Genomic DNA, 27298 nt, shown 5'->3' on the forward strand with positions numbered 1-27298 from the left:
TACAGGCCTGACAGCCCCATCCATCAAAACCAAAACGAGAAACATTCAGCAACAAGACGGCAAACATCAGCTGGGGCTGAGCCTCGGAGGCATCTCCAGGAGAATGGGAAACCTGTCCTCATTTATTGTCCGTCTCCAGGGAACAAACACAGCCTTTTCACTCTGACTGAGCAGCTGATGTAGAACAAACCCAGCTCAGGCTTCACAGACACTGGAGAAAGGACTTACATTTCTCTAGCACCCACCACCACCTCAGGACATCCCAAAGCTCTTTACAGTCACTGAAATAGTTTGGAAACGTAGACCGTGTTGTCATGTCTGCAGTCTGTCCTTTTCATTTAACCCTTTCTGCTCTGTTACTCAGTGCCCATTGATGCTCCCAGGGATTGGACAGGTTTCTGTTTGGTGTTCCTGATTCTCCAATCTCTCCTATTGACTCCATCTCTGACCCTGTTCCCCACCGTCTCACACATCGAAACAAGGGAAACAGGAGCAGGAGTGGCCATTCAGCCCTTCCAGCCTGCCCTACCATTCAACATGAACATGGCTGACCATCCATTCAATAACCTGGCCCTGCTTTCCCCCAGATCCTTGGTTTGTGTGACCCCAGGTGCTGTCCAACTCCTTCCTGAAAACATTTCACGGTTTGGCCACAGCCTCTTTCTGCGGTTCCCCACTCTCTTTCTGAAGATATTTCTCCTCAAGTCACACTCAGACCCAGTGCTGGGGAATCGATACGTCACAGTTTATCATCGTACGTTCTTACCCCGTCCCTGAATTCATCTTCAATGCAATTCCCAAACCTTTCCCTCACCGTCTGGGACCTGTTTTCATTTTGGCACAAGCAGTCAGCTAGATGGTGAAGGCACAGCTCCTGTCCCTGTGACCAATCGTTCCTCACTTACCCCTTCACTCAGCCCCATGGCCCTCATTGCAGTCCACAGCGTCTCCCCGAGACCCCACTCCCTCCCTCAGTGTCTCCCCGAGTCCCCACTCCCTCCCTCAGTGTCTCCCCGAGTCCCCACTCCCTCCCTCAGTGTCTCCCCGAGACCCCACTCCCTCCCTCAGCGTCTCCCTGAGACCCCACTCTCTCCCTCAGCGTCTCCCCGAGACCCCACTCCCTCCCTCAGCGTCTCCCCGAGACCCCACTCCCTCCCTCAGTGTCTCCCCGAGTCCCAACTCCCTCCCTCAGTGTCTCCCCGAGTCCCCACTCCCTCCCTCAGTGTCTCCCCGAGTCCCCACTCCCTCCCTCACTGTCTCCCCGAGACCCCACTCTCTCCCTCAGTGTCTCCCCGAGTCCCCACTCCCTCCCTCAGCGTCTCCCCGAGACCCCACTCCCTCCCTCAGCGTCTCCCCGAGACCCCACTCCCTCCCTCAGTGTCTCCCCGAGTCCCCACTCCCTCCCTCAGCATCTCCCCGAGACCCCACTCCCTCCCTCAGTGTCTCCCCGAGTCCCCACTCCCTCCCTCAGTGTCTCCCCGAGTCCCCACTCCCTCCCTCAGCGTCTCCCCGAGACCCCACTCTCTCCCTCAGTGTCTCCCCAAGTCCCCACTCCCTCCCTCAGTGTCTCCCCGAGACCCCACTCTCTCCCTCAGTGTCTCCCCAAGTCCCCACTCCCTCCCTCAGTGTCTCCCCGAGTCCCCATTCCCTCCCTCAGTGTCTCCCCGAGTCCCCACTCCCTCCCTCAGCGTCTCCCCGTGTCCCCACTCCCTCCCTCAGCGTCTCCCCGAGTCCCCACTCCCTCCCTCAGCGTCTCCCCGAGACCCCACTCCCTCCCTCAGCGTCTCCCCGAGTCCCCACTCCCTCCCTCACCGCCTCCTTCACTCCTTCACTCCCTCACTCTCTCCGTCCCTGTCTCTGTCACTCCCTCACTCTCTCCGTGAGTGTCTCTGTCACTCCCTCACTCTCTCAGTGACCTACCTCACTCTCTCCCTCCCTGACTCCCTCAGTGATCTCCCTCACTCCCTCTCCATCAGATGATTAATGGGAGAGAGATTTTTACCCACTCTCAGAGGAACAGCTTAAGGTGTTTGACACAAACACTTCAAATGGAGCCATCAGAAAATTCCTCAAATCACCCTGAGGTCATTCAGCCCATTGATGCTGCCCCTTGACCCTGTGAATGCAGGGCAGCTCTTCCCTCGAAGCCCATCCCGTTCCCTTTCCTCTATCCCCAGCGATGGGGAAGGAGAGAGCAGTGGGAAAGAGCAGGGGCTGATGGAGTAAGATGCAGAGGGACCAAGGTGTCCTAGTGCATGAATCACAAAATGTTAGTTTGTAGGGACAGTAAGTTATATGAACATAGAACATAGAACAGTACAGGCCCTTCGGCCCTCGATGTTGTGCCGACCTTTTATCCTCCTCGAAGATTAATCTAACCGACGTGCCCCTCATCGTATTGTCTTCCATGGGCATATCCAAGAGTCGCTTAAATGTCCCTAATGTCCCTGACTCTACTCCCACCGCTGGCAGTGCATTCCACACACTCCCCCCACTCTCTGTGTAAAGAACCTCCCTCTGACATCTCCCCTATACCTTCCTCCAATCACCTTAACATTATGCCCCCTCATGATAAACATTTCCACCCTGTGAAAACGTCCCTGGCTATCCACTCTATTGATGCCTCTCATCATCTTGTACACCTCTATCAAGTCACCTCTCATCCTTCTTCTCTCCAATGAGAAAAGCCCCAGCTCCCTCAACCTTTCTTCATAAGACACACCCTCCAGTCCAGGCAGCATCCTGGTAAATCTCCTCTGCACGCTCTCTAAAGCTTCCACATCCTTCCAATAATGAGGCAACCAGAGCTCTACACAATCTTGCCAAGTGTGGTCCAACCAGGGCTCTACAGAGCTGCCGCATAACCTCGCGGCTCTTAAACCCAATCCCCTGCTAATGAATGCCAACACACCACATGCCTTCTTAACGACCCTATCCACTTGGGTGGCAACTTTGACATGGCCGTGGACCCCAAGATCCCTCTGTACCTAAACACTGACAAGAATCCTGCCTTTAACCCTGTAAAAGGCACACAACTTCCACCTTCCAAGATGAATCACCTCACACTTTTCCAGGTTGAACGCCATCTGCCACTGCTCAGCCCAGCTCTGCATCCTGTCAATGTCCCGTTGTAACTTACAAACGCAGTCAGAAAGCTGGCTAAATCTTACCATTGATCACAAGGGAATTAAATACAAATGCCAAGGTGGCATTGGACACAGCAATGCAGCACGAACATGGACTGGACACAGTAATGTAGCATTAACATGGACTGGACACAGTAATGTAGCACTAACATGGAGTGGGCAGAGTAATGCAGCACTGACATGGAGTGGACACAGTAATGCAGCATTAACATGGACTGGACACAGTAATGCAGCATTAACATGGAGTGGACACAGTAATGCAGCACTAACATGGAGTGGACACAGTAATGCAGCACAAACATGGACTGGACACAGTAATGTAGCACTAACATGGAGTGGACACAGTAATGTAGCATTAACATGGACTGGACACAGTAATGTAGCATTAACATGGAGTGGACACAGTAATGCAGCACTAACATGGAGTGGGCAGAGTAATGCAGCACTGACATGGAGTGGACACAGTAATGCAGCACTAACATGGAGTGGGTAGAGTAATGCAGCACTGACATGGAGTGGACACAGTAATGCAGTACTAACATGGACTGGACACAGTAATGCAGCATTAACATGGACTGGACACAGTAATGCAGCATTAACATGGAGTGGACACAGTAATGCAGCACTAACATGGAGTGGGCACAGTAATGCAGCACTAACGTGGAGTGGACACAGTAATGCAGCACTAACATGGAGTGGACACAGTAATGCAGTATTAACATGGAGTGCACACAGTAATGCAGCGTTAACATGGAGTGGACACAGTAATGCAACACTGACATGGAGTGGACACAGTAATGCAGCATTAACATGGATTGCACATAGTAATGCAGCACTGACAGAGAGTGGGCACAGTAATGCAGCATTAACATGGAGTGGACATAGTAATGCAGCACTAACATGGAGTGGGCACAGTAATGCAGCACTGACATGGAATGGACACTGTAATGCAGCATTAACATGGAGTGCACACAGTAATGCAGCACTGACAGGGAGTGGACACAGTAATGCAGCATTGACATGGAGGGGACACAGTAATGCAGCACAGACATGGAGTGGGCACAGTAATGCAGCGTTAACATGGAGTGGACACAGTAATGCAGCGTTAACATGGAGTGGACACAGCAATGCAGCACTGAAATTGAGTGGACACAGCAATGCAGCACTGACTTGGAGTGGACACAGTAATGCAGCGTTAACATGGAGTGGATACAGTAATGCAGCACTGACATGGAGTGGACACAGTAATGCAGCATTAACATGGAGTGGACACAGTAATGCAGCACTAACATGGAGTGGACACAGTAATGCAGTGTTAACATGGAGTGGACACAGTAATGCAGCACTAACATGGAGTGGACACAGTAATGCAGTGTTAACATGGAGTGGACACAGTAATGCAGTGTTAACATGGAGTGGACACAGTAATGCAGTGTTAACATGGAGTGGACACAGTAATGCAGCACTAACACGGAGTGGACACAGTAATGCAGCACTAACATGGAGTGGACACAGTAATGCAGCACTAACATGGAGTGGACACCCCTTTGCTGGGTTTCATGTCTAAAGGACACTCTCTTTGCTAATAGGAGCTGACTGGTGAACGATGTGGGTGTTAGGTTTGGGGAATGATGGTGTGTTTGGTCTGAATGTTAAACATGGACCCTGTATCAAAGAGGGAAGTGAAAGGCAGAGGTCACCCTGAGAGACTCACACTCCCAGAGAGAGCCCGATTTCCATCGCTCCCTCACCATCTCCCAAACGTCCAGGGGCTCTGAGGGTCCAAGTTCTGACCATCACAAGGACAGACCCCGGGGGAATGATGGGCTGGAGCATTGCCCTCACTGCGTGTGCCAACCCCCCGCTGCCCCTCAGACTGGGCAACCTCCATACCCCAGCCTCTGTCCTCAGGATGGGGCTTTAGACTGAGGCTCAGCCTGTCGTCAGGGAGACAAACTTCAAATATTTCAACTCCTTCTTACAAGCTGCACAGCATCATTTGTTCTTCAGCCTCTGAACAAATGATGGTTGAGCTGTGGCTGTTAAATATTTATATCCTGCAGCCCTGATTAAAGATGCTAACCCACTGCATTCATTTTGCAGCCATCGGAATGAAGAGGCAGTTTATACAGTGACATTAACAGCTGGATTGATATCTTCCCCACCCACTGGTCATCAGAGTCAATCAGCTGACGGCAACTTTCAGGAGGTGATATTTTCTGGGATTTGGAAGGATTGGCATTTTGATGAATTCATTCGGGAATGCTGGGCATTCATTGGCTGGGACCCGTGGGTGTGAACCTGTTCACCCTTTCAATCCTGATCAAATTAACCCTTCATTGTCCAGACAAGGTGCAGACAGCTTTTCCCAAAAACCCGGCCAACCAGAGAAACACTCGGGAATCAACAACTACTTCATTTATATAGCACCTTTCACACAATGAAAGCTCCCAGGATGTTTCACAGGAACATTTTAAGATTAAGTCTGACACAGGAGCACATGAGGAGATATTCAGTCATGAAGGGTCACTGGACTCTCTCCAAAGGCACAGCCAGACCTGCTGAGTTTCTCCAGCACTTTCTGTTTCTGTTTTAGATTTCCAGCATCCACAGTTCCTTTTTTTAATTCACCTTAGTTTCTGTTTCTGTCTCTGGGTGTGTTGGGTTAATACAGAGCTGGACTTGGAGGGGTGTTAGGGACAGTGCCCAATAGTAATGGAGCTCTGGTTTCCTTCGATTGCAGTGGGACAGTACGGGGCTTTTCACTGACCCAGGGACTGGGGAACTTGCTGCTGCCCCATCAGAGTGCAGGCTATAACCCAGGCTGGGCACTGGGACTGACAGCTCCAGACATCACGTCCCACTGCGTCAGCTGCAGCAGAGAGCTCCATACTCCTGCCTCTCCCTCTCTCCATCAGCCTCTCCCTCTCTCTGTCAGCCTCTCCCTCTCTCCGTCAGCCTCTCCCTCTCTCCGTCAGCCTCTCCCTCTCTCTGTCAGCCTCTCCCTCTCTCCGTCAGCCTCTCCCTCTCTCCGTCAGCCTCTCCCTCTCTCCGTCAGCCTCTCCCTCTCTCTGTCAGCCTCTCCCTCTCTCTGTCAGCCTCTCCCTCTCTCCGCCAGCCTCTCCCTCTCTCTGTCAGCCTCTCCCTCTCTCCGTCAGCCTCTCCCTCTCTCTGTCAGCCTCTCCCTCTCTCTGTCAGCCTCTCCCTCTCTCCGTCAGCCTCTCCTTCTCTCCGTCAGCCTCTCCCTCTCTCCGTCAGCCTCTCCCTCTCTCCGTCAGCCTCTCCCTCTCTCTGTCAGCCTCTCCCTCTCTCTGTCAGCCTCTCCCTCTCTCCAATATTCACTCACTGTCTCCATTACTCACTTTCTTCCTCATTTTGTCACTCACTTTCCCTCCAACACACTCACTCTCTCTATCACTTACTCCCTCTGTCTCTTACTCTCTCTCAGCACCCCTCTCTCCGTCACTCACTTCCTCTCTCTTTCTATCCCTCATTCTCTCTCCCTCACTCCTTCTCCCTCTCCCTCTCTCCCTCTCTCATTTACTCCCCTTCTCTTTCACTCCCTCTCTCCATTCCTCTCTCTCTGGTTTCACACATTAAAGGACGATCTCTGTTTTCTCGTGTATTTTATATAAAATAAAGCAGGTGCATGGTCGAAGGGACCGTTTATCTCCTGGAGTTCTCATGTCAGGTTCTCTCTGTGAAGGTTCTGGTTCTGACTGTCGCCCTCAAACCCTGTTCAATCCCCCACGCCCCCCATGTCTCCACCCCCACACCAGACAGTGAAAACACTGTCTGTCACTGGGTCACTGCCCGTCACTGGGTCACTGCCCGTCACTGGGTCACTGTCTGTCACTGGGTCACTGCCTGTCACTGGGTCACTGCCTGTCACTGGGTCCCTGCCTGTCACTGGGTCACTGCCTGTCACTGGGTCCCTGCCTGTCACTCGGTCACTGCCTGTCACTAGGTCACTGTCTGTCACTGGGTCACTATCTGCCACTGGGTCACTGCCCGTCACTGGGTCACTGTCTGTCACTGGGTCACTGCCCGTCACTGGGTCACTGTCTGTCACTGGGTCACTGCCCGTCACTGGGTCACTGCCTGTCACTAGGTCACTGTCTGTCACTGGGTCACTGCCCGTCACGGGGTCACTGTCTGTCACTGGGTCACTGCCCGTCACTAGGTCACTGTCTGTCACTGGGTCACTACCTGTCACTCGGTCACTGCCCGTCACTGGGTCACTGTCTGTCACTGGGTCACTGCCTGTCACTGGGTCACTGCCCGTCACTAGGTCACTGTCTGTCACTGGGTCACTACCTGTCACTCGGTCACTGCCCGTCACTGGGTCACTGTCTGTCACTGGGTCACTGCCTGTCACTGGGTCACTGCCCGTCACTAGGTCACTGTCTGTCACTGGGTCACTACCTGTCACTCGGTCACTGCCCGTCACTGGGTCACTACCTGTCACTCGGTCACTGCCCGTCACTGGGTCACTACCTGTCACTCGGTCACTGCCCGTCACTGGGTCACTGTCTGTCACTGGGTCACTGTCTGTCACTCGGTCACTGCCCGTCACTGGGTCACTGCCCGTCACTGGCTCACTGCCCGTCACTAGGTCACTGTCTGTCACTGGGTCACTGCCCATCACTGGGTCACTGTCTATCACTCGGTCACTGCCCGTCACTGGGTCACTGCCCGTCACTGGCTCACTGCCCATCACTGGGTCACTGCCCGTCACTGGCTCACTGCCCGTCACTAGGTCACTGTCTGTCACTAGGTCACTGCCAGGGCTGGGGTTCAGGCCATTTGTTACTCCCCTCCCCTCCCCTCCCCCACCAAACCCCGGGGCTTGCATTGGTGATGGTGAGGGAACACTGTCCATGGGCTGTCCTGACTGAATTGAGGTGGTGGGGGGGGAGGAAGGAGGGGGTTAGGATCTCTCACCTCTCCTCACCCCCCCCACTCCCTGATTAAGAACTGCCCTCACCAAGGCTGCCCATGAGGAGGGTTCCAAGCTCCAGGCACCCTCCAGGGCACAGCTACTTGCGTTGTGAATAAAACCTCCACTCCCCCCCCGTCCTCACTCCGGTCCAGTCTCTTTCGTCTGCCCACATTTGATTTTCCTGCCCCTTGTTTCCTTGATCTCAATAACAAATCCCAGCCTCAGGGAGGATTGTGTCCAATCCTGGGCCCTGCTCTTTCAGAACAATGTCAGGGTGAGGAGAGGGAGCTGAGGAGATTTACTGGAATGGGATCAGGGATGAGGGACCTTAGTGAATGTGGAGAGACTGGAGAATCCGGGATTGTTCTCCTTAGAGCAGAGAAGGTTCCGGGAGGTTTAACCGAGGTGTTCAAAACCATGGAGAGAGTTTGATGGAGTATAGTTTCACATGTAGACAGGGCGATGAAGAATACGTTTCACAAACTTACCTTCATCGGTCAGGGCATCGAATCCAGGATTTAACATCACGTTACAGCTGGCCAAGACAGTGGGAAGGCCATATTTGGAGTACGGCATACATTTATAGTCACCTTATGTCGGAAAGGGAACAAAGCACATTTATAAGAATGTTACCGAGACTGGAAGGTTTGTGTTAGAAAGAGAGGGTGGTCAAACTGGGAATTTTTTTCCTTGGAGCAGAGGAGGCTGAAGGAGAGGTTTATAAAATCACACGAGGGTTATAGAGGCGATAAGATCATAAGGAGCAAATATAAAGTGATTAGCCAAAGTCTTGTCCCGAGGTTAGGGGAGTTCAAAACTAAAGAGCATACATTTTAAGGTGAGAGGGGAAAGATTTGAAAGGGAGCCGAAGGACAATTGTTTCACACAGAGTGTGGGACGTGTATGGAACAGCTGCCAGAGGAAGTGGTAGAGGCAGGAATAATTACAACATGTGAAAGACACTTGGACGCGTGCTTGGATAGGAGAGGTTTAGAGGGATATGGGCCAGACGCAGGCAAATGGGATCAGTTCAGATTAGGAAACCGGGTTGGCATGGACAGGTTGGGCTGAATGGCCTGTTTCCGTGCTGTTTAAGTCTGTGAATCTATGAGTAGATCAGGAGAAAGTGTTTGCAGGGGGAGGAGGGTCAGTGACCAGAGGGACACAGATTGAAGGTGAAAGGGCCCCTATTGTGTTGTCTCATGCTGTGATTTGATGCTTCAAGTGCAGTGCAATTAGATTACATTACAATGATATTACAGGACTTTTCACCAACTCGGGAATTGAACGGTTACACAGGAGATAAAAGTCAATGTTAAATATACGGAGAATGTTAAATAAAAGATACTCTTTCCCTGTGAGTGACTAAACCTGATCATTAGGAAGAAATCAGATCCAATTCACCTCAGAAACTTAGTCTTGGCTTGTAATTCCAGCTTTCTCAATATCCGAAACATTTCAGGGAATGAAATCTCATTTCAGGAGCTTTATCTCTGGGGCCTGGTCTCCAGCTCCCACGCTGACCAGAGTCTCCTGAGGGACAGTTGGTTCATTGCACAGGCCCAAAGCCTGTAATTAAAGCTCATCCATTTCCCACAGAGATTCTACTCTGAACACACAGCAGCAAATGATGGGCGTTCTCTGACCTTTAGGCCTGGGCTTCGGGTGAACTGAGATCAGGGACTTGAGGCTCCTCCTGGTGCCATGGCTATGCTTCTGAGTATCCTTACTGAGTGAGTCAGGGAGCACAGTTTAAAACACTGTTTTTCTTCATTAATGTGAAGCATGTAATAAAGTAATAACACTGAGCAGATAATGTGACAGCGCTGAGCACTAATTATGGGCTGCGGAGTGTGTCTGGAGTTTGGAATGTACATACGTGGTGACAATCTCCCTGTCACCAGCTGCCGTATAATTCCACATTCTCCTGTGAAAAGATTTCTATGTTCAGCTGCTGTTTGTGAGGCTGATCACATTCTCCGGTCTACTTCCTGCATCACTCCAGTTCCCATTGGGACTCTGGCATTGACTGGAGCCATTTCAGGGAAGGAGTTACCTGTTGGAATCACTCTAATAAAAGGAGATTCACAGCACAGACACTGGTCATTCAGCCCAACTGTTCCATGCTGGGGATTCAACTCCACATGAACCTCCTCTCAGCCCTTCTATTCCTTTCTCTCTCACTGGATCATGCACCTTCCCTTTCTCACCTTTATGATCTTCCTCAACAATTCCTTGTGAACCCACATTCTGTCCACTCTCAGGATGGAGACATTTTTGCTGAGTCCCCAGTTGGATTAATTAGTAACTGTCTGATATTGATGATTCTTTATGTGGACACTCCCTCTCCCTACTGTACCTGTGAAAAGCAGGGCTGAATGGCCTGTGAATGTAGGATCAGGTTCGAGGGGCTGAATGACCTCCTCCTGTTTCAGTGGGGAAGAGTTGGAAGCTTGAGGTTTGATGAGTCTGCCCGTATCCCTGTAAAGCAGCATTAATGGGACTGAGTGAATTGTTATGAAGGGGTCTGAGACAGATTCTCAATCTCACACAAAATCCCTACAGTGGAGGTTGGGTCTTTGGAGCGACTCATTTATCCGGAAGGAGCCAGAGTCAGGCGGTGAGGGGGGGGGGTTGCTGTCCATGGTGCTGACCCCCGCAGCCTCTGCTGTCCAGGCTCTCCCGGCATTTCCAACATCCCCATCATTGTTCCCAGCAAGCCCGCTCCCAAACCGAGCCCAGACTATGTTGGAAAAGGAGGGATTTGGGGCTAAAGTTCGGGAGTTGGCTCAAATTTGTAGGAAAGGTAAGGATTAGGTTGTGACAAAGAGATCAAGAATCCCCAGTTGGATTAATTAGTAACTGTCTGATATTGATGATTCTTTATGTGGACACTCCCTTTCCCTCAGGTCAGGTGAATTGGCCATGCTAAATTACCCGTAGTGTTAGGTAAGGGGTAAATGCAGGGGTATGGGTGGGTTGTGCTTCGGCGGGTCGGTGTGGACTTGTTGGGCCGAAGGCCCTGTTTCCACACTGTAAATAATCTAATCTAATCTAATCTAATCTGCAAAAGGCTGAGGGGCCGGTTCACCGAGTGGGGAGAATGTGACCGATGGAGGTTAATGTGGGAAGGTGTTGGTTTCTCCAGGAAGAGCAGAAAAGCAGCATTTCATAAAAACGGAGAGAGATTGCACAATTCTGCAGTAAAGAGGGATCTGGGGGTCCTGGTGCATCAATCACTGAACAAGGTCAGGAAACAGGGTCAGAGAGTGACTAGGAAGAGAAATGCAATGTTGCTGCCTTCGAGGGGAATGGAATGTAAAACTGGGGATGTTTTCTTACAGTTTAAAATGTACTGGATGGTGGTGAGACCACGGGAACACTGGGCACAGTCCTGGATTACTCAGTTATAAAAGGATATCATTACATTAGGAGCAGTTCAGAGAAAGTTCACTCGAGTGATTCCTGGGGTGAGGGGGTTATCTAATGAGGGAAGGATGAATAGGCTGGACCTGTATCTATTGGGGTGATGAAGAATGTGAGGGATCTTATTGAAACCTATCAGATCCCGAGGGACCCTGTCAGGATGGAGACTGAGAGAATGCTTCCCCTTGTACAAGGGTCTAGAGTGAGGGGACATGGGTTAGTAATGAAGGGTCTCCCACTGAAGACAGAGCTGAAGAGGAGTAGTTTTCCTCAGCCAGTGATAAGGATTTGGAATTCTCTTGCCCAGGCAGCACTGCAGACAGTGATACTGAATATTTGTTTAAGGCTGGGAAGGCCTGGTCCTTGATTAAGAAAGGAATGAAAGGTCATCCTGGGGTCACTATGTTGTGGAGTGGTGACAAAGTCAGATCAGCTGGTATTTTATCAAATGATAGCACAGGCTTGAAGGGCTGAATTGCCTCCAGCTCCTAATTTGTGTTCCTGCTTGTTCATTTCGACAAGTTGCTCTCCATTAACTTCCTGTGACACACCATGGATCACGAGTTTGGTCACAGCAGGAGATTGTGCCCAGTCCTGAGCCTCACTCTTTCGGAAGGATGTCAGAGTCTTGGACAGGGTGAGGAGTAAATTTACTAGAATGGAATCAGGAATGACGGGCATGAGTGAATGTGGAGAGACTGGAAAAGCTGAGATTGTTCCCCTTAGAGCAGGGAAGGATCAGCAGAGATTTAATCAAATGTGGATAAATCAATTAAAACTTTAATAAATGATGAAAGGTTCTGAGGAAGTAAATAATGAGAAAGTGTTTCCAGGGGCAGGAGGGTCAGTTACCAGAGGGAGAGAGATTGAAGGGAAGCAGGGAAAGGGCCGAGAGGGAGATGGGAGATTTTCTCTGACACAGTGATCTCTCCTTTTTCCATGTAGTTTGTGGTCTTTTTGGGAGCGGGCTTGCTGGGAATAGTCATGGAAAGTTCAGAAATTCCGGAGAGAGCCTGAGACAGCGGCGCCTGCTGAATTCAGACCCACGGACAGCAACCAATGCCAGTGTCATTCGAGGAAACTGTGCCACTCGAACAAGCCCCAACCTTCATGACAGCTTTCTGTGTGAGAGATTGAGAATCTGCTGGGATCTGGAAGGTACTGCCTGAAAGGGCAGTGAAAGCAGATTCAATCAGAGCTTTCAAAACAGAACCGGGGAAGGCGAATATTTCACAAGGCTGTAAGGAGTACACAGGCCCTGAGGGTGATTGTATCGACCTTTCAAAGAGCTGAAACAAACTCGATGGGCTGAATGGCCTCTTTCAGTTCAGTGAGATTCTCTGATTCTGTGAACACCACCACAGCAGATCAGAGAGATTCCACACTTCCTAGGTCCTCCTGTATCCCCTGATCACCTTCCTCGGTCACTGGGTGCAGGCTGGGAAGGTCAAAGGGCCTGGTGTTGTGCTGTAATTGTCTTTGATCTTGTGGGAACAGCAAATGGAGACAGAAACATCTAAAGGGGGCATGCTTTCCCCAGAACATCTCAAACTCAGCACAAACCATCACCAGCAAATTCAAAACAGCAGCAAGATGCAGACAAACAGATTGATCTGGGTGACATTTAAATCTGCACATCGCCGTGGAAACTTGTTTAAAGAGGATATTGGAAGTGAGATTCACTCCTGCCTCATGTGAACTTTCTGCAGTCTCAAACTGATCCTCATGAATATTTTCTGGGATGGATGAGCTGCTTCGGAGCATTTACAGAAGCTTCAGTGAGTGAGGCAAACATCTTTATTCATGAAATAATAAGCCGGTTTCCCAGAGATTTTATTGTGTAGGAGACTGTGGCTGTGTGAGATTGTTTGTGTGATTGTGGCAATGTGTTTCAGTCAGTCTGCTCATGGGTCTATCTGAGTGTTTCATTGTGAGTGTGTCTATGTCACAGAGAGTGTGTGACTGTCTTTGTATGTATCTGTTTCTGGATTAGTGGTGCTGGAAGAGCACAGCAGTTCAGGCAGCATCCAAGGAGCTTCGAAATCGACGTTTCGGGCAAAGGCCCTTCATCAGGAATGATGATGAAGGGCTTTTGCCCGAAACGTCGATTTCGCTGCTCCTCCGATGCTGCCTGAACTGCTGTGCTCTTCCAGCACCACTAATCCAGAATCTGGTTTCCAGCATCTGCAGTCATTGTTTTTACCTCTTTGTATGTATCTGTGTCTATCTGAGGCTCAGTGTGTGCGTGGGTGTCTCTCTGGGTGTCTATCTGTGTTGAGATTGTGTGACTCTGTTTGTATGTGTTTATATGTATCTGATTCTCAGTGATTGTGTCAGAGAGGGTTAAACTGTTTGTATGTAGCTGTGTCCATCTGATTCTCAGGGTCTGTGTCCGTGTCTGATTGTGTGTGTATATATACATGTCTTATTGTATCTGTCACACGGTTACACTCCCTCAGCACTGACCCTCTGACAGTGTGGCACTCGCTCAGCACTGACCCTCTGACAGTGCGGCACTCCCTCAGTACTGACCCTCCGACAGTGCAGCACTCCCTCAGCACTGACCCTCTGACAGTGCGACACTCCCTCAGTACTGTCACTCTGACAGTGCGACACTCCCTCAGCACTGACCCTCTGACAGTGTGGCACTCCCTCAGTACTGTCACTCTGACAGTGCAGCACTCCCTCAGTACTGACCCTCCGACAGTGCGGTGCTCCCTCAATCATGACAATATAACATAGAACATTACAGCACAGTACAGGTCCTTCGGCCTTCGCTGTTGTGCCGTACTGTGACAACAATCTGAAGCCCATCTAACCTACACTATTCCATGTACATCCGTATGTTTATCCAATGACCATTTAAATGCCCTTAAAGTTGATGAGTCTATTACTGTTACAGGCAGAGTGTTCGATGCCCCTACTACTCTCTGAGTAAAGAAACTATCTCTGACATCTGACCGATATCCCGTCCATTTAAGTCTCTGTCCCCTGTGCTAGCCATCACCCTCCGAGAGAAAAAGGCTCTCACTGTCCACCTTATCTAATCTCCTGATTAACTTGTATGTGTCTACTAAGTCACCTCTTAACCCACATTTTCGAATGAAAACAGTCTCAAATCCCTCAGCCTTTCTTCATAAGACCTTCCCTCCAGACCAGGCAACATCCTGGTAAATCTCCTCTGAACCCTTTCCAAAGATTCTACATCCTTCCAATAATGCGGTGACCAGAACAGTACACAATACTCCAAGTTCCAGCCGCACCAGAGTTTTGTACAGCTGCAGCATGACCTCATGGCTTCAAAACTCAATCCCTCTGCCAATAAAAACTAACACACTGTATACCTTCTTAACAACCCTGTCAATCTGGTTGGCAACTTTCTGGGATCTATGTACATGTGCACCGAGATCTCTCTCCATCTATACTGCCAAGAATCTTATCATTAGCCCACTACACTGCATTCCTGTTGCTCCTTCCAAAGTGAATCACCTCACACTTTTCCACATTAACGTTCACTTGCCACCTCTTGACCCAGCTATGCAGCTTATCAATGTCCCTCTGTAACCCATAACATCCTTCAACACTGTCCACAACTCCACCAATCTTAGTGTCATCCGCAAATTTAATAACCCATTCTTCTACGCCCTCATCCAGGTAATTTATAAAAATGGCAAACAGCAGTGGCCCCAAAACAGATCCTTGTGGTACCCCACTAGTAACTGAACTCCAGGATGGACATTTCCCATCAACCACCACCCTCTGTCTTCTTACAGCTCGCCAATTTCTGATCCAAACTGCTAAATCCCCCTCAATCCCTTGTCTCTGTATTTTGTGCAGTAGCCTACCATGGGGAACCTTATCAAATGCCTTACTGAAACCCACATACACCACATCAATTGTTTTACCCTCATCCACCTGTTTGGTCACCTTCTCAAAGAACTCAATAAGGTTTGTGAGGCACGACAACTGTTTGACTACCCCTAATCAATTTATTCCTCTCTAGAGATTAGAAATCCTATCTCTTATAATCTTTTCCAACACTTTACCCACAACCGAAGTAAGTCTCACTGGTCTGTAATTATCAGGGTTGTCTCTACTCCCCTCCTTGAACAAAGGAACCACATTTGCTATCATCCAGTCTTCTGGTACTATTCCTGTAGACAATGATGACATAAAGATCAAAGCCAAAGGCTCGGCAATCTTCACCCTGGCTTCCCAGAGAATTATAGGATCAATCCCATCTGGCCCAGAGAGCTCATCTATTTTCACACTTTCCAGAATTGCTAACACCTCCTCCTGGTGAACCTCTCAGTATTCTCCTTGACAACATTGACTTTTTCCTGTGTAAATACTGAGGAAAAATATTCATTTAGCACCTCTCATATCTCCTTGGACTCCACACACAACCTCCCACTAATGTCCTTGACTGGCCCTAATCTTCGGAGAAAGTGAGGCCTGCAGATGCTGGAGATCAGAGTCCAGAGTGTGGTGTTGGAAAAGCACAGCAGGTCCGGCAGCATCTGAGGAGCAGGAGAATAGATTTTTCGGGCATAAGCCCTTCATCAGGAATGAGGCTTGTGGGCCGGGGGGGCTGAGAGATAAATGGGGGCGGGGGGTCTGGGGATGCATAGGTAGATGGGTTGGAGAGGGGGGTGAAGCGGATAGATGGGAAAGGCGATGGACAGGTCAGGAGGGCGGTGCCGAGTTGGAGGCTTGGGACTGGGATAAGGTGGGGGGAGGGGAAATGAGGAAACTGGTGAAATCCACATTAATCCCATGTGGTTGCAGGGTCCCAAGGTAGAATATGAGGTGTTCTTCCTCCAGGCATCAGGTGGTTAGGGTTTGGCAATGGCCCTAATCTTACTCGAGTTATTCTTTTATTCCTGACATACCTATAGAAAGCTTTAGGGTTTTCCTTGATCCTATCTGCCAATGACTTCCCATGTCCCCTCCTGGCTCTGAGCTCTCTCTTTAGGTCTTTCCTGACTAACCTGTAACCCTCAAGCACCCTAACTGAGGCTTCACCTCTCATCCTAACATAAGCCTCCTTCTTCCTCTTGACAAGAGCTTCAACTTCTTTAGTAAGCGACGGCTCCCTCACTCGACCACTTCCTCCCTGCCTGACAGCTACATACTTATCCAGGACCCGCAGTAGATGTTACATAGAACATAGAACACGGAACAATACAGCGCAGAACAGGCCCTTCAGCCCTCGATGTTGCACCGACCTGTGAACTATTCTCAGCTCGTCCCCTACACTATCCCAAAATCTTCCATGTGCTTATCTAAGGATTGTTTAAATCTCCCTAATGTGGCTGAATTGGCTACATTAGCAGGTAGGGCATTCCACACCCTTACCACTCTCTGAGTAAAGAACCTGCCTCTGACATCTGTCTTAAATCAATCACCCCTCAATTTGTAGTTATACCCCCTCATACACACTGACGTCATCATCCTAGGAAAAAGACTCTCACTGTTTACCCTATCTAATCCACTGATCATCTTGAATAAACTCCACATTTCAACTCTGTCCATCCCCTGCAGTTTCCTTCCCCATCCTATGCATCTTAAATCTTGCCTAATCACATCATAATTGCCTTTCCCCCAGCTATAACTCTTGCCCTGTGGTATATACCTGTCCCTTTCCATCACTAAAGTAAACATAACCGAATTGTGGTCACTATCACCAAAGTGCACACCTACCTCCAAATCTAACACCTGGCCGGGTTCATACCCCGTACCAAATCCAATGTGGCCTTGCCCCTTGTTGGCCTGTCTACATACTGTGTCAGGAAGCCCTCCTGCACACATTGGTCAAGAACTCCCTGCGACTAACAATTCCAGTCAATATTTGGAAAGTTAAAGGCCCCCATAACAACTATCCTGTTACTCTCTCTCTTATCCAGAATCATCTTTGCTATCCTTTCCTCTACATCTCTGGAACTATTCGGAGGCCTATAGAAAACTCCCAACAGGGTGACCTCTCCTTTCCTGTTTCTAACCTCAGCCCATACTCCCTCAGTAGATGAGTCCTCAAACGTCCTTTCTGCCACCGTAATACTGTCCTTGACTAACAATGCCACACGTCCCCCCCTTTTACCGCCTTCCCTGATCTTACTGAAATATCTAAACCCTAATTGTCCTCATCTGTAATTCACTGTGTGAAGTTTGACTGGAACCTAGTCCATTGTAATCCTCAGGGTCAGTGTGGATCTGAAGGGGAGATATTGCAGGGTGATGGGGAAAGGGTCCGATGTTGCATTTTTGTGAATAACTTTTTCAAAGGAGCAGCAGAGAGATGAACAGCTGAAAGACCGGTTCCTGTTGTGGGGTTCGAGCAGGAGGGTGAAGGTTTGGGACATTGAGCAGGGACTCTCACTCATGGGACACTCTCACTGACTGAGCCTCTGGCTGGGAGACCAGAGGGTTATTAACGGCAGACCAGAACCTAGCTTCATGCCTCGGAGACAGTGAGGTGGAGAGAACAGAGCTAAATCCTCACCAAAGGAGGAATTCCTCCAATAAATCTGAGCAATTCTCTCACTTTGCAATGAAATGAACCCCGAGACATTGTGACAGAACCTCAGGTCAGGTTGTGAGGCGACTCACGAGTATTTAGTTCCTGTAGCCAATGCCTTCTCCTTTTCTCACTGACAGCACTCAGGGTCGTTTATGGTATCACCACAATTTCCTTTGAATCTCTGGGGAAATTATTGCTGACTCTGTTTTACTGTTCCGAGTCTCTGACAAGGCTATCCCCAGCAGGAGGATGTCACTGACGGACAGTTCCTCATGGACTGATATTGGGCTGTGTGTGAGCTGACTGCATGCTCAGACACTGGGCCAGCACAGGTTTCCCCCGTTCACAGAGACCAATCACTGCCTGGTGTTTCCTACGACAGGAGGCAACCAGCAGGAAATCTCTGATAAATACAACAACAAGCCCGACTTGAATCAGAGAGACAGTTCCATTCACCAAAGTTTTACAAAGTGAAGAGTTTGAGGTAAGAATGATAGACTGGAGAATGAGGTGTGTATGGATTTCAGGCAATCCCTCAAATCAACATCAAACAGCTGTGCATTCCTCTAGCACCCTATCGCACTTCAGCATACCCCAAAACCAATGGAATATATTAACAGTGCAGTTACAATTCTGATAAAGGAAATTTGGCTGCCAACAGTAACACAGAAAGATCCCAAAGTTAGTACAGGAACAAGTGGAGGCCATTCAGTCTGTTGAGGCTGTCCCACTATTCAGTGGGATCACAACTGTTCTGAACGATAACACCAGAGTTGATAAAGTGTGGCGCTGGAAAAAGCACAGCAGGTCAGGCAGCAGCTAAGGAGCAAGAGAGTTGATGTTTCAGGCTGAACCCTTCATCAGGATAGATAACACCATCCACTTAACTGTGCTGCAAAATCCAATCACACACCCACCAATCCCGAATCAATTAATGTCCATTTCAGATGCATACTCATCAATACGTAACATTAAACAGCTGGTTCTCAGGAGCATCTCAAGAGGTTGTGGTTTGCTGAGAAGATTCAGAAAGTAATTACAGAGCTTAGCAACCCACTTTTATAGGAACAGCCAACAATGCCGGAATGACTAAAATCGGGAATGAGAGGGAACTGGAGAAGACCAGAGAGTGTATAGTGTCAGCATTCGGGCAGTTTACAAGAACAGGGAGGGGGTGTAGGGGCTGGAGGGGGTTACAGAGATAGGGAGGGGGTGTAGGGGCTGGAGGGGGTTACAGAGATAGGGAGGGGGTGTAGGGGCTGGAGGGGGTTACAGAGATAGGGAGGGGGTGTAGGGGCTGGAGGGGGTTACAGAGATAGGGAGGGGGTGTAGGGGCTGGAGGGGGTTACAGAGATAGGGAGGGGGTGTAGGGGCTGGAGGGGGTTACAGAGATAGGGAGGGGGTGTAGGGGCTGGAGGGGGTTACAGAGATAGGGAGGGGGTGTAGGGGCTGGAGGGGGTTACAGAGATAGGGAGGGGTGTAGGGGCTGGAGGGGGTTACAGAGATAGGGAGGGGGTGTAGGGGCTGGAGGGGGTTACAGAGATAGGGAGGGGGTGTAGGTGTTGGAGGGGGTTACAGAGATAGGGAGGGGTGTAGGGGCTGAAGGGGGTTACAGAGATAGGTAGGTATGTAGGGGCTGGGGGATGTGAGGGGGATATGGAATGGACCGGCTTCAGTCGAGCAAGTGTTAAGCTTTCACTGTCTTCATTTTCTGGCCCTCAGCTGCTCCATTATTCCCTCTCAAGGTGACTGATTGAATTGGTGATGATGATAACCTTGGGTTAAGATGTGTTGAGTGAAATGATTTTCTGTCCTTGTCGTTGAGTGTGTGGGGCCCAGGACAGTGACTGAGCCTGTTCATCTGCTCAGTGTCAGAACGGTGACAGAGCTGGAGGGTGAAGGATGGCTTGGAGCTGACAGGAATGGGATAGAGAGCAGCACTTTGTTCAGCTCAGCGCAGGAGGCAGTCAGCTGGAGGGCAGCTCAGTCACGGGCTTCCCTTCAGCACGTAGTTCATTGAAAGGCAGAATAATTCCCAAACACAAACTCTGGGCTCCCACAGCCTCGTGTCACCCCCGGCTTCAATCCAGCCATCACTGGCCCATCCAGGAACCATGAGGTGTTACAGATTTCCCTGTCGTCCCTCAATTCCCTCCCTCTCTGCGTCTTGGACAGTTTCACTCAGAAACACTGTCACTGTGATGAACAGTTTCCTTATTTCTCTGCTGAATGGCCTGACTCTGATTTCAGCTTCTGTCCCCGTGTCCCAGTCTCTCTCCACTAAGGAGGGCAAGTGTCTCTCAAACTGTGTGTGTGTGTGTATGTGTGTGTGTGTGCGAGAGAGTGGGTTTGTGTGTGTGTGAGAGAGAGAGAGAGATTATGTGTCTGTGTGTGTGTATGTGTCTGTATGTGAGAGCGTGTCTGTGTATGTGTGTGTGAGAGTGTGTGTGTGTCTCTGTGTGAGAGAGTGTGTTTGTGTGTGTGTGTGTGTCTCTGTGTGAGAGAGTGAGTGTTTGTGTGTGTGTGTGTGTGTCTCTGTGTGAGAGAGTGAGTGTTTGTGTGTGTGTGTCTCTGTGTGAGAGAGTGAGTGTTTGTGTGTGTGTCTCTGTGTGAGAGAGTGTGTTTGTGTGTGTGTGTCTGTCTGTGTGAGAGAGTGTGTTTGTGTATGTGTGTCTGAGTGTGTGTATGTGCGTGTGAGAGAGTGTGTGTGTGTATGTGCGTGTGAGAGAGTGTGTGTGTGAGAGAGTGTCTGTGTGTGTGTGTCTGTGAGAGAGAGTGAGTGTGTCTGTGTGTGTGTCTCTGTCTGTGTGTATTGGGAATGTGGGGGTGTGGGATTCTCCAGGGGCTTCACAAAGACTGAAGGTACATTAGTGTCTCACTCACTGAGACTGATCCCATTTCCACCCTGACCCCTGACCCTAATTAGACCATGAGGGTCAAACAGCAGCTTAACCTGAACAGAAATATTAAAGTCTGTGTCTGTAATATTTACAGGAACAATCTTTCTGTTCGTGACCAAGGTATTAAACTGTCACCGAATGGGAATGTACAATCTGTAATCTGGGCATGTGAGGGAAGAGGAGAGAGGAGACAGCTTTGTTTCTGTGTCTACAAAGAACTTTCTCATCCTTCGAGAACCCAGCCTGAGAGTGGATATGATTTAATTCGGAGACAGTTTGCAGTGAGTGCTGGAGACGGAGAGGGTTTGATCTCAGACCGTTTGGAGAAAAAGCCTCCTGAAGAATCAGGGAATCAAACAGAAAGGAAAGATTTACATTTCTATAGCACCTTCCACTCCCTCAGGACATCCCAAAGCACTTTGCAGCCAGTGAGGTACTTTTGAAGTACTGTCCCTGTTAAACTGCAGGGAACACATCAAACAAGTTGTACACAGCAAGATCCCAGAAATATGGACAAGGTGAAGAAAAATCTGACCCAGTTAAAATGAAAACCCAAGAAAAAGAGCAGTATGAAGCTATCTGGCTCCTCGAGTAAGGTCATGGATGATCTCTTCATGGACTCAGCTCCACTCACCCGCCCTCTCACCATAACCCTCTTCATTCTTTTACTGTTCAAAAGTCTATCTATCATTGCCTTAAAAACATTCAATGAGTTAGAGCTGATAAAACATGGAGCTGGAGAAAGCACAGCAGAACAAGTCTCATCAGAGGAGCAGGAGAGATCCTGATGAAGCGTTCTGCTCAAAAAGTCAACTCTCCTGCCGTTCTGATGCTGACCTGCTGTGTTTTTCCAGTCCACAGATTCACAACCCTCTGGGTGAAGAAGTTCCACCTCAGCTCAGTCCTAAATCTGCTCCCCCTAATCTTGAGGCTATACCCTCTTGTTCTAGTTTCACCTGCCAGTGGAAACAACTTCCTTGCTTCCATCTTCTCTACTCCCTTCATTATGTTACATAATGTTACATGCAACTGTAAGATCTGCCCTGATTCTTCTAAATTGCAATGACTATAGTCTCAGTTTTTCAGTCTCTCATTAGCCAACCCCCTCAACTTTGGAATCACCCCAGTGATCCTCCTCTGCACCCCCTCCAGTGCCAGCACATCCTTTCTCAAGTAAGGAGACCAAAACTGCACACAGTACTCCAGTGCGACCCAAGGATTGGTGCTGGGTTCATTATTTTTCATCATTTATATAAATGATTTGGATGCGAGCATAAGAGGTACAGTTAGTAAGTTTGCAGATGACACCAAAATTGGAGGTATAGTGGACAGCGAAGAGGGTTACCTCAGATTACAACAGGATCTTGACCAGATGGGCCAATGGGCTGAGAGGTGGCAGATGGAGTTTAATTCAGATAAATGGATGTGCTGCATTTTGGGAAAGTAAATCTTAGCAGGACTTATACACTTAATGGTAAGGTCCTTGGGAGTGTTGCTGAACAAAGAGAATTTGGAGTGCAGGTTCATAGCTCCTTGAAAGTGGAGTCGCAGGTAGATAGGATAGTGAAGAAGGCGTTTGGTATGCTTTCCTTTATTGGTCAGAGTATTGAGTACAGGAGTTGGGAGGTCATGTTGCGGCTGTACAGGACATTGGTTAGGCCACTGTTGGAATATTGCGTGCAGTTCTGGTCTCCTTCCTATCGGAAAGATGTTGTGAAACTTGAAAGGGTTCAGAAAAGATTTACAAGGATGTTGCCAGGGTTGGAGGATCCGAGCTACAGGGAGAGGCTGAACAGGCTGGGGCTGTTTTCCCTGGAGCGTCGGAGACTGAGGGGTGACCTTATAGAGGTTTATAAAATTATGAGAGGTATGGATAGGATAAATGGACATGGTCTTTCCCCTGAGAGAGGAAGTGGTGGAGGCTGGTACAATTACAGCATTTAAAAGGCATCTGGATGGCTATATGAATAGGAGGGTTTAGAGGGATATGGGCCGGGTGCTGGCAAATGGGACTAGGTTAATTTGGGATATTTGATTGGCATGGACGGGTTGGACCAAAGGGTCCGTTTTTAAGCTGTACATCTCTATAACTTTATACAACTGCAGTAAAACCACCCAATGTTTAAACTCCATCCCTTTAGCAATGAAGTAGTATATTCCATGTGCTGTGTGTGTCACCTGCTGCACCTGCAAACCAGCTTGTTGTGATTCATGCACAAGGACACCCCCAGGTCCCTCTGCTCAGCAACATGCTGCATTTTTTCACCATTTAACTAATTGCCCATTTTTCTGTTCTTCCTACTAAAATGGCTGACCTCACATTTCCCAAAAATTGATTTGGTGCAACTGCATAGAGTCCTAGAGATGTACAGCACGGAAACAGACCCTTCGGTCCAACCTGTCCATGCCGACCAGATATCCCAACCCAATCTAGTCCCACCTGCCAGCACCCGGACCATAACCCTCCAAACCCTTCCTATTCATATACCCATCCAAATGCCTCTTCAATGTTGTAATTGTACCAGCCTCCACCACTCCCTCTGGCAGAGCCTTGCCCTCTCACTCAACCTACTTATATCCATGTGACCATTAGACATAGGAGCAGAAATTAGGCCATTCAGCCCATTGAGTCTGCTCTGCCATTCAATCACGGCTGATAAGTTTCTCAACCCCATTCTCCTGCTTTCTCCCCATAACCCTGGATCCTCTTAATACTCAGGAACCTCTCTCTACCTCTGTCTTAAACATACTCAATGACCTGGTCTTCTGTGGTAATGAATTCCATCGATTCCCCACTCTCAGGCTGAAGAAGCTTTTCCTTCTCTCCATTCTAAAAGGTCTTCCCTTTACTCTAAGGCTGTGCCCTCAGGTCCTAGTCTCTCCAACCAATGGAAACATCTTCCCAATATCCACTCTGTCCAGGCCATTCAGTATTCTGTAAGTTTCAATTAGATCACCACCCCCCATCCCCCAAATCCTTCTAAACTTTATCGAATATAGACCCAGAGTCCTCAAACGTTCCTGATATGTTAAGCTTTTCATTCCTGGGATCAATCTCGTGAACCTCCTCTGAACGTATTCCAGGGCCAGTACGTCCTTCCTAAGATATGGGGCCCACAATACTCCAAATGTGGTCTGACCAGGGCCTTACAGAGCCTCAGAAGTACATCCCTGCCTTTATATCTGGTGGATGGTGGGTGTTTGGAATGTACAGAGTCAGAGACATTAGGGACATTTAAGCCACTCCTGGACAAGTATATGGTTGGCAGTAAGTTAAGGGATGTGTTGGTGAGGTTGATCTTAAATTAAGATAAATGCTAGGCATGACATCATGGACCGAAGGGCCTGCACTGTGCTGTTGTGATCTATGTTCTATGTTCAAGTCCTCTCAAAATAAATGCCATCATCGCATTGGCCTTCCTAACCACTGACTAACCCGCAGTTTACCTTGAGAGAATCCTGGACTCGAACTTCCAAGTCTCTTTGTACTTCAGACTTCTGAATTTTCTCCCCATTTAGAAAATAGTCCGTGCCTCTCTTCTTCCCACCAAATTCCCTCCACAGACTGACAGAGTCCTCTGCACACTTTACTCTACCATTCATCTCAGTGTCATCTGCAAACTTCGACACATTATGCTTGGTCCCCAACCCCAAATCATCTCTGTAAATTGTAAACAATTGCAGAGTATAGTCAGCTGCAGGTCAAGTGCAGATAATTGGGAAGAGTGTAGTTTGGTGTTTGTTGGAAGGCATAGCTATGGTGGGCTGAAGCGCCTGTTTCGGTGCTGATTCAGGAATGACTATTTATCCGTTCACTGGAGATATCTGTCCAGCTCTTATTCCCATCATGGCCCTGGGACCTTTCCTATCCCAAGGAGGGGACAGACCGGCCCTGGGTTTGAACTCCTTATCTGAACCGTGTAACTAATGAACACAGCTGGGACACAGTGAAAGGTATTTGGGGCAAGGCCAGTGAAATGGAGCTGAGATACCGATCAGCTTTGATCCAATTTCCTGGTGGAATAGGCTTGAGGGGCTGAATGGCTTTCTCCTGTTCCTACAGTATTCTCCCAGCCAGCCACCTCTCTCCAAATGGAATTGGAAATATGAAAGGGAATGATGTCCAGGACTAGGGGGAACTGCGGGGTTGTGGGATTAATTAATATTGTGTCTCCAAACTAGTACAGATATGATGGGTTGAATGGCCTCAGTCTGCACAGTAGGATTCTCTGAACAGCTGCAGCATTCCTGATTAAATCCATCTTTCCAGAAGGTCTGCTTTCCCAGTTTATTCCAGCTCTCCTACAGTAATCCCACCCTGCGGCCTATGGGGGAATCATTCCGTGATCCTCAGACTGGATCCCAGATCACTGGCTGTTCCAGCAAGTGGACAGTATCAGGAACTCACCTGACAACTGACCAATCAGCTTCAAGTCCCCAGCCTGGCTATCGAATAAATCCAGCATTTCTCAATCATCAGGAGTGGGGAATGTGTTCCACGGGGAATGGTTGTGTTCCTGGATGGAAAATCATGAGGCTGTTGATCAGTCAGATCCTTATTTCTGTTGAGAAACTCATTCAGCTCAGCTCTGAGCTCATTCTCTTTCCCTATTGATTTGTGATTCAGGGAGAATTGGATTTCAGTTTTTAATCTTTCAATGAAGCTTCATTCTCCCACATGCTGAGCAGACAGTAACGTTCCCTGAGTTAATTGAGAAATAGATTCCCATCTTCTTTATTTCACATTGATGGCTCGTATGATCAGGCTGTGGATTGGACACACAGATCGGTGATTCTGAGGATCTGAGGATCAGTCTGAGGATCACGGAATGATTCCCCCATAGGCCCCAGGGTGGGATTACTGTAGGACAGCTGGAATAAACTGGGAAAGCAGACCTTCTGGGAAGATGGATTTAATCAGGAATGCTGCAGCTGTTCAGACAATCCTACTGTCCAGACTGAGGCCATTCAACCCATCATATCTGTACTAGTTTGGAGACACAAACTAGTTTGGAGAGTTTTGGACTCCCCCACCCCAGGGAAAAGATTTGTCTATTTATCCTATCCATGTCTCTCATGATTTTATAAACCTCTATAAGGTCACCCCTCAGCCTCTGACGCTCCAGAGAAAACAGCCCCAGCCTATTCAGTCTCTCAGTATACCTGAAACCCTCTAACTCTCGTAACATCCTTGTAAATCTTTCCTGAACCCTTTCAAATTTTACAACATCTTTACGATAGGAAGGAGACCAGAGTTGCACGCAATATTCCAACAGTGGCCTAACCAATGTCCTGTACATAACAACATGACCTCCCAACTCCTGTACTCAATACTCTGACCAATAAAGGAAAGCATACCAAATGCCTTCTTCACTATCCTATCTACCTGCAACTCTACTTTCAAGGAGCTATGAACCTGCACTCCAAGGTCTCTTTGTTCAGCAACGCTCCCTAGATCCTTACCATTAAGTGTATAAGTCCTTCCCTGATTTGCGTTTCCAAAATGCAGCATCTCGCATTTATCTAAATTAAACTCTATCTGCCACTCCTCAGCCCATTGGCCCATCTGATCAAGGTCCCATTGTAATCTGAGGTAACCCTCTTCGCTGTCCACCACACCTCCAATTTTGGTGTCATCTGCAAACTTACTAACTATACAGAATTCTGGGTAATCCAAAATGGAGGATGGGAGAAGATTGTGTCTGTAAGAGCTGCTCGATTTGGGAGGTTTTTTCAGTGTTGGAGCTGATTTCCACAAATTCTTGGTGCAAATTACTGTTTTATAAGTTGTTCCAGTTTTCTGGAACTTTGGAATTATTGGGAAAAAGGGTTGAGATTCAAAAAATCTCCATCTTTTTCTTTTGGTAGTACAGTTATCTTACTGCAGGTCTAATTTATTATGGTTTTGTGCTTTGTACATGTTTATATTTATTTGGGTTGTTTGTTTGTTTTTATCTTTGTATTGCAGAGAGGTAAATGCCGTGGGGAGTCTGGTTGGGGTTTTGTTAACAGTTGTTTATTGCTTGTGATTGCACCTTGTTCTGCTGTCATGTTTTGGAGAAAAACCAATAACAAAAAACAAAATATCTCCAAATGGGGTTAAGTTTGGGTGGCGATTAGAAACAGCAAAGATCAGAAAATGCAGCTCGAAATACTCTGATGGGGTTGAATAAGAAATAATTGGTGCTTATAACAAAGAAAATTTAAAACTTAATCTTAATATAGAGAAGACCGATGAGATTAACAAAGGTGAAATAACTGCCCAGAGGCCAGTATCCCATCACCAAATCACCCTTCATTTCCACATGCACAGTACACTGGCTCTGGCCAGTCAGCTCAGAGTCAGTCCCTGAAATGAGAAGAC

At 48.5% G+C, this 27298-nt stretch overlaps 2 protein-coding genes across 4 annotated transcripts in view; both read right to left on the reverse strand.

Moving 5' to 3' along the window:
- LOC122548752 (netrin-G1-like) overlaps positions 1-27298 on the reverse strand; it is a 140188-nt gene that overhangs the window by 79669 nt on the left and 33221 nt on the right. Inside the window, exons 1-2 of one of the 3 annotated variants that reach the window (XM_087990248.1) lie at positions 9493-9577; positions 8577-8678 (exon numbers count right to left, since the gene is read on the reverse strand). The exons of 1 other annotated variant lie outside the window; for it this stretch is intronic. The gene's annotated coding sequence lies outside the window, so the exon portion shown is untranslated. Of the gene's footprint in view, positions 1-8576; positions 8679-9492; positions 9578-27298 lie in introns of those variants that run through there. One more of the 3 variants, XM_087990247.1, reaches the window with a different exon arrangement.
- On the reverse strand, positions 6886-8028 carry LOC148149073 (uncharacterized). The gene has a single exon (XM_087990303.1). The coding sequence runs from the start codon at positions 8026-8028 to the stop codon at positions 6886-6888; it is 1143 nt and encodes a 380-aa protein (XP_087846429.1).

This window comes from Chiloscyllium plagiosum, unplaced genomic scaffold (genome assembly GCF_037043375.1).
Source record: "Chiloscyllium plagiosum isolate Xiang-an unplaced genomic scaffold, Cpla_swu_hap1 HiC_scaffold_9, whole genome shotgun sequence".
In the NCBI taxonomy this organism is placed as follows: Eukaryota; Metazoa; Chordata; class Chondrichthyes; order Orectolobiformes; family Hemiscylliidae; genus Chiloscyllium; species Chiloscyllium plagiosum.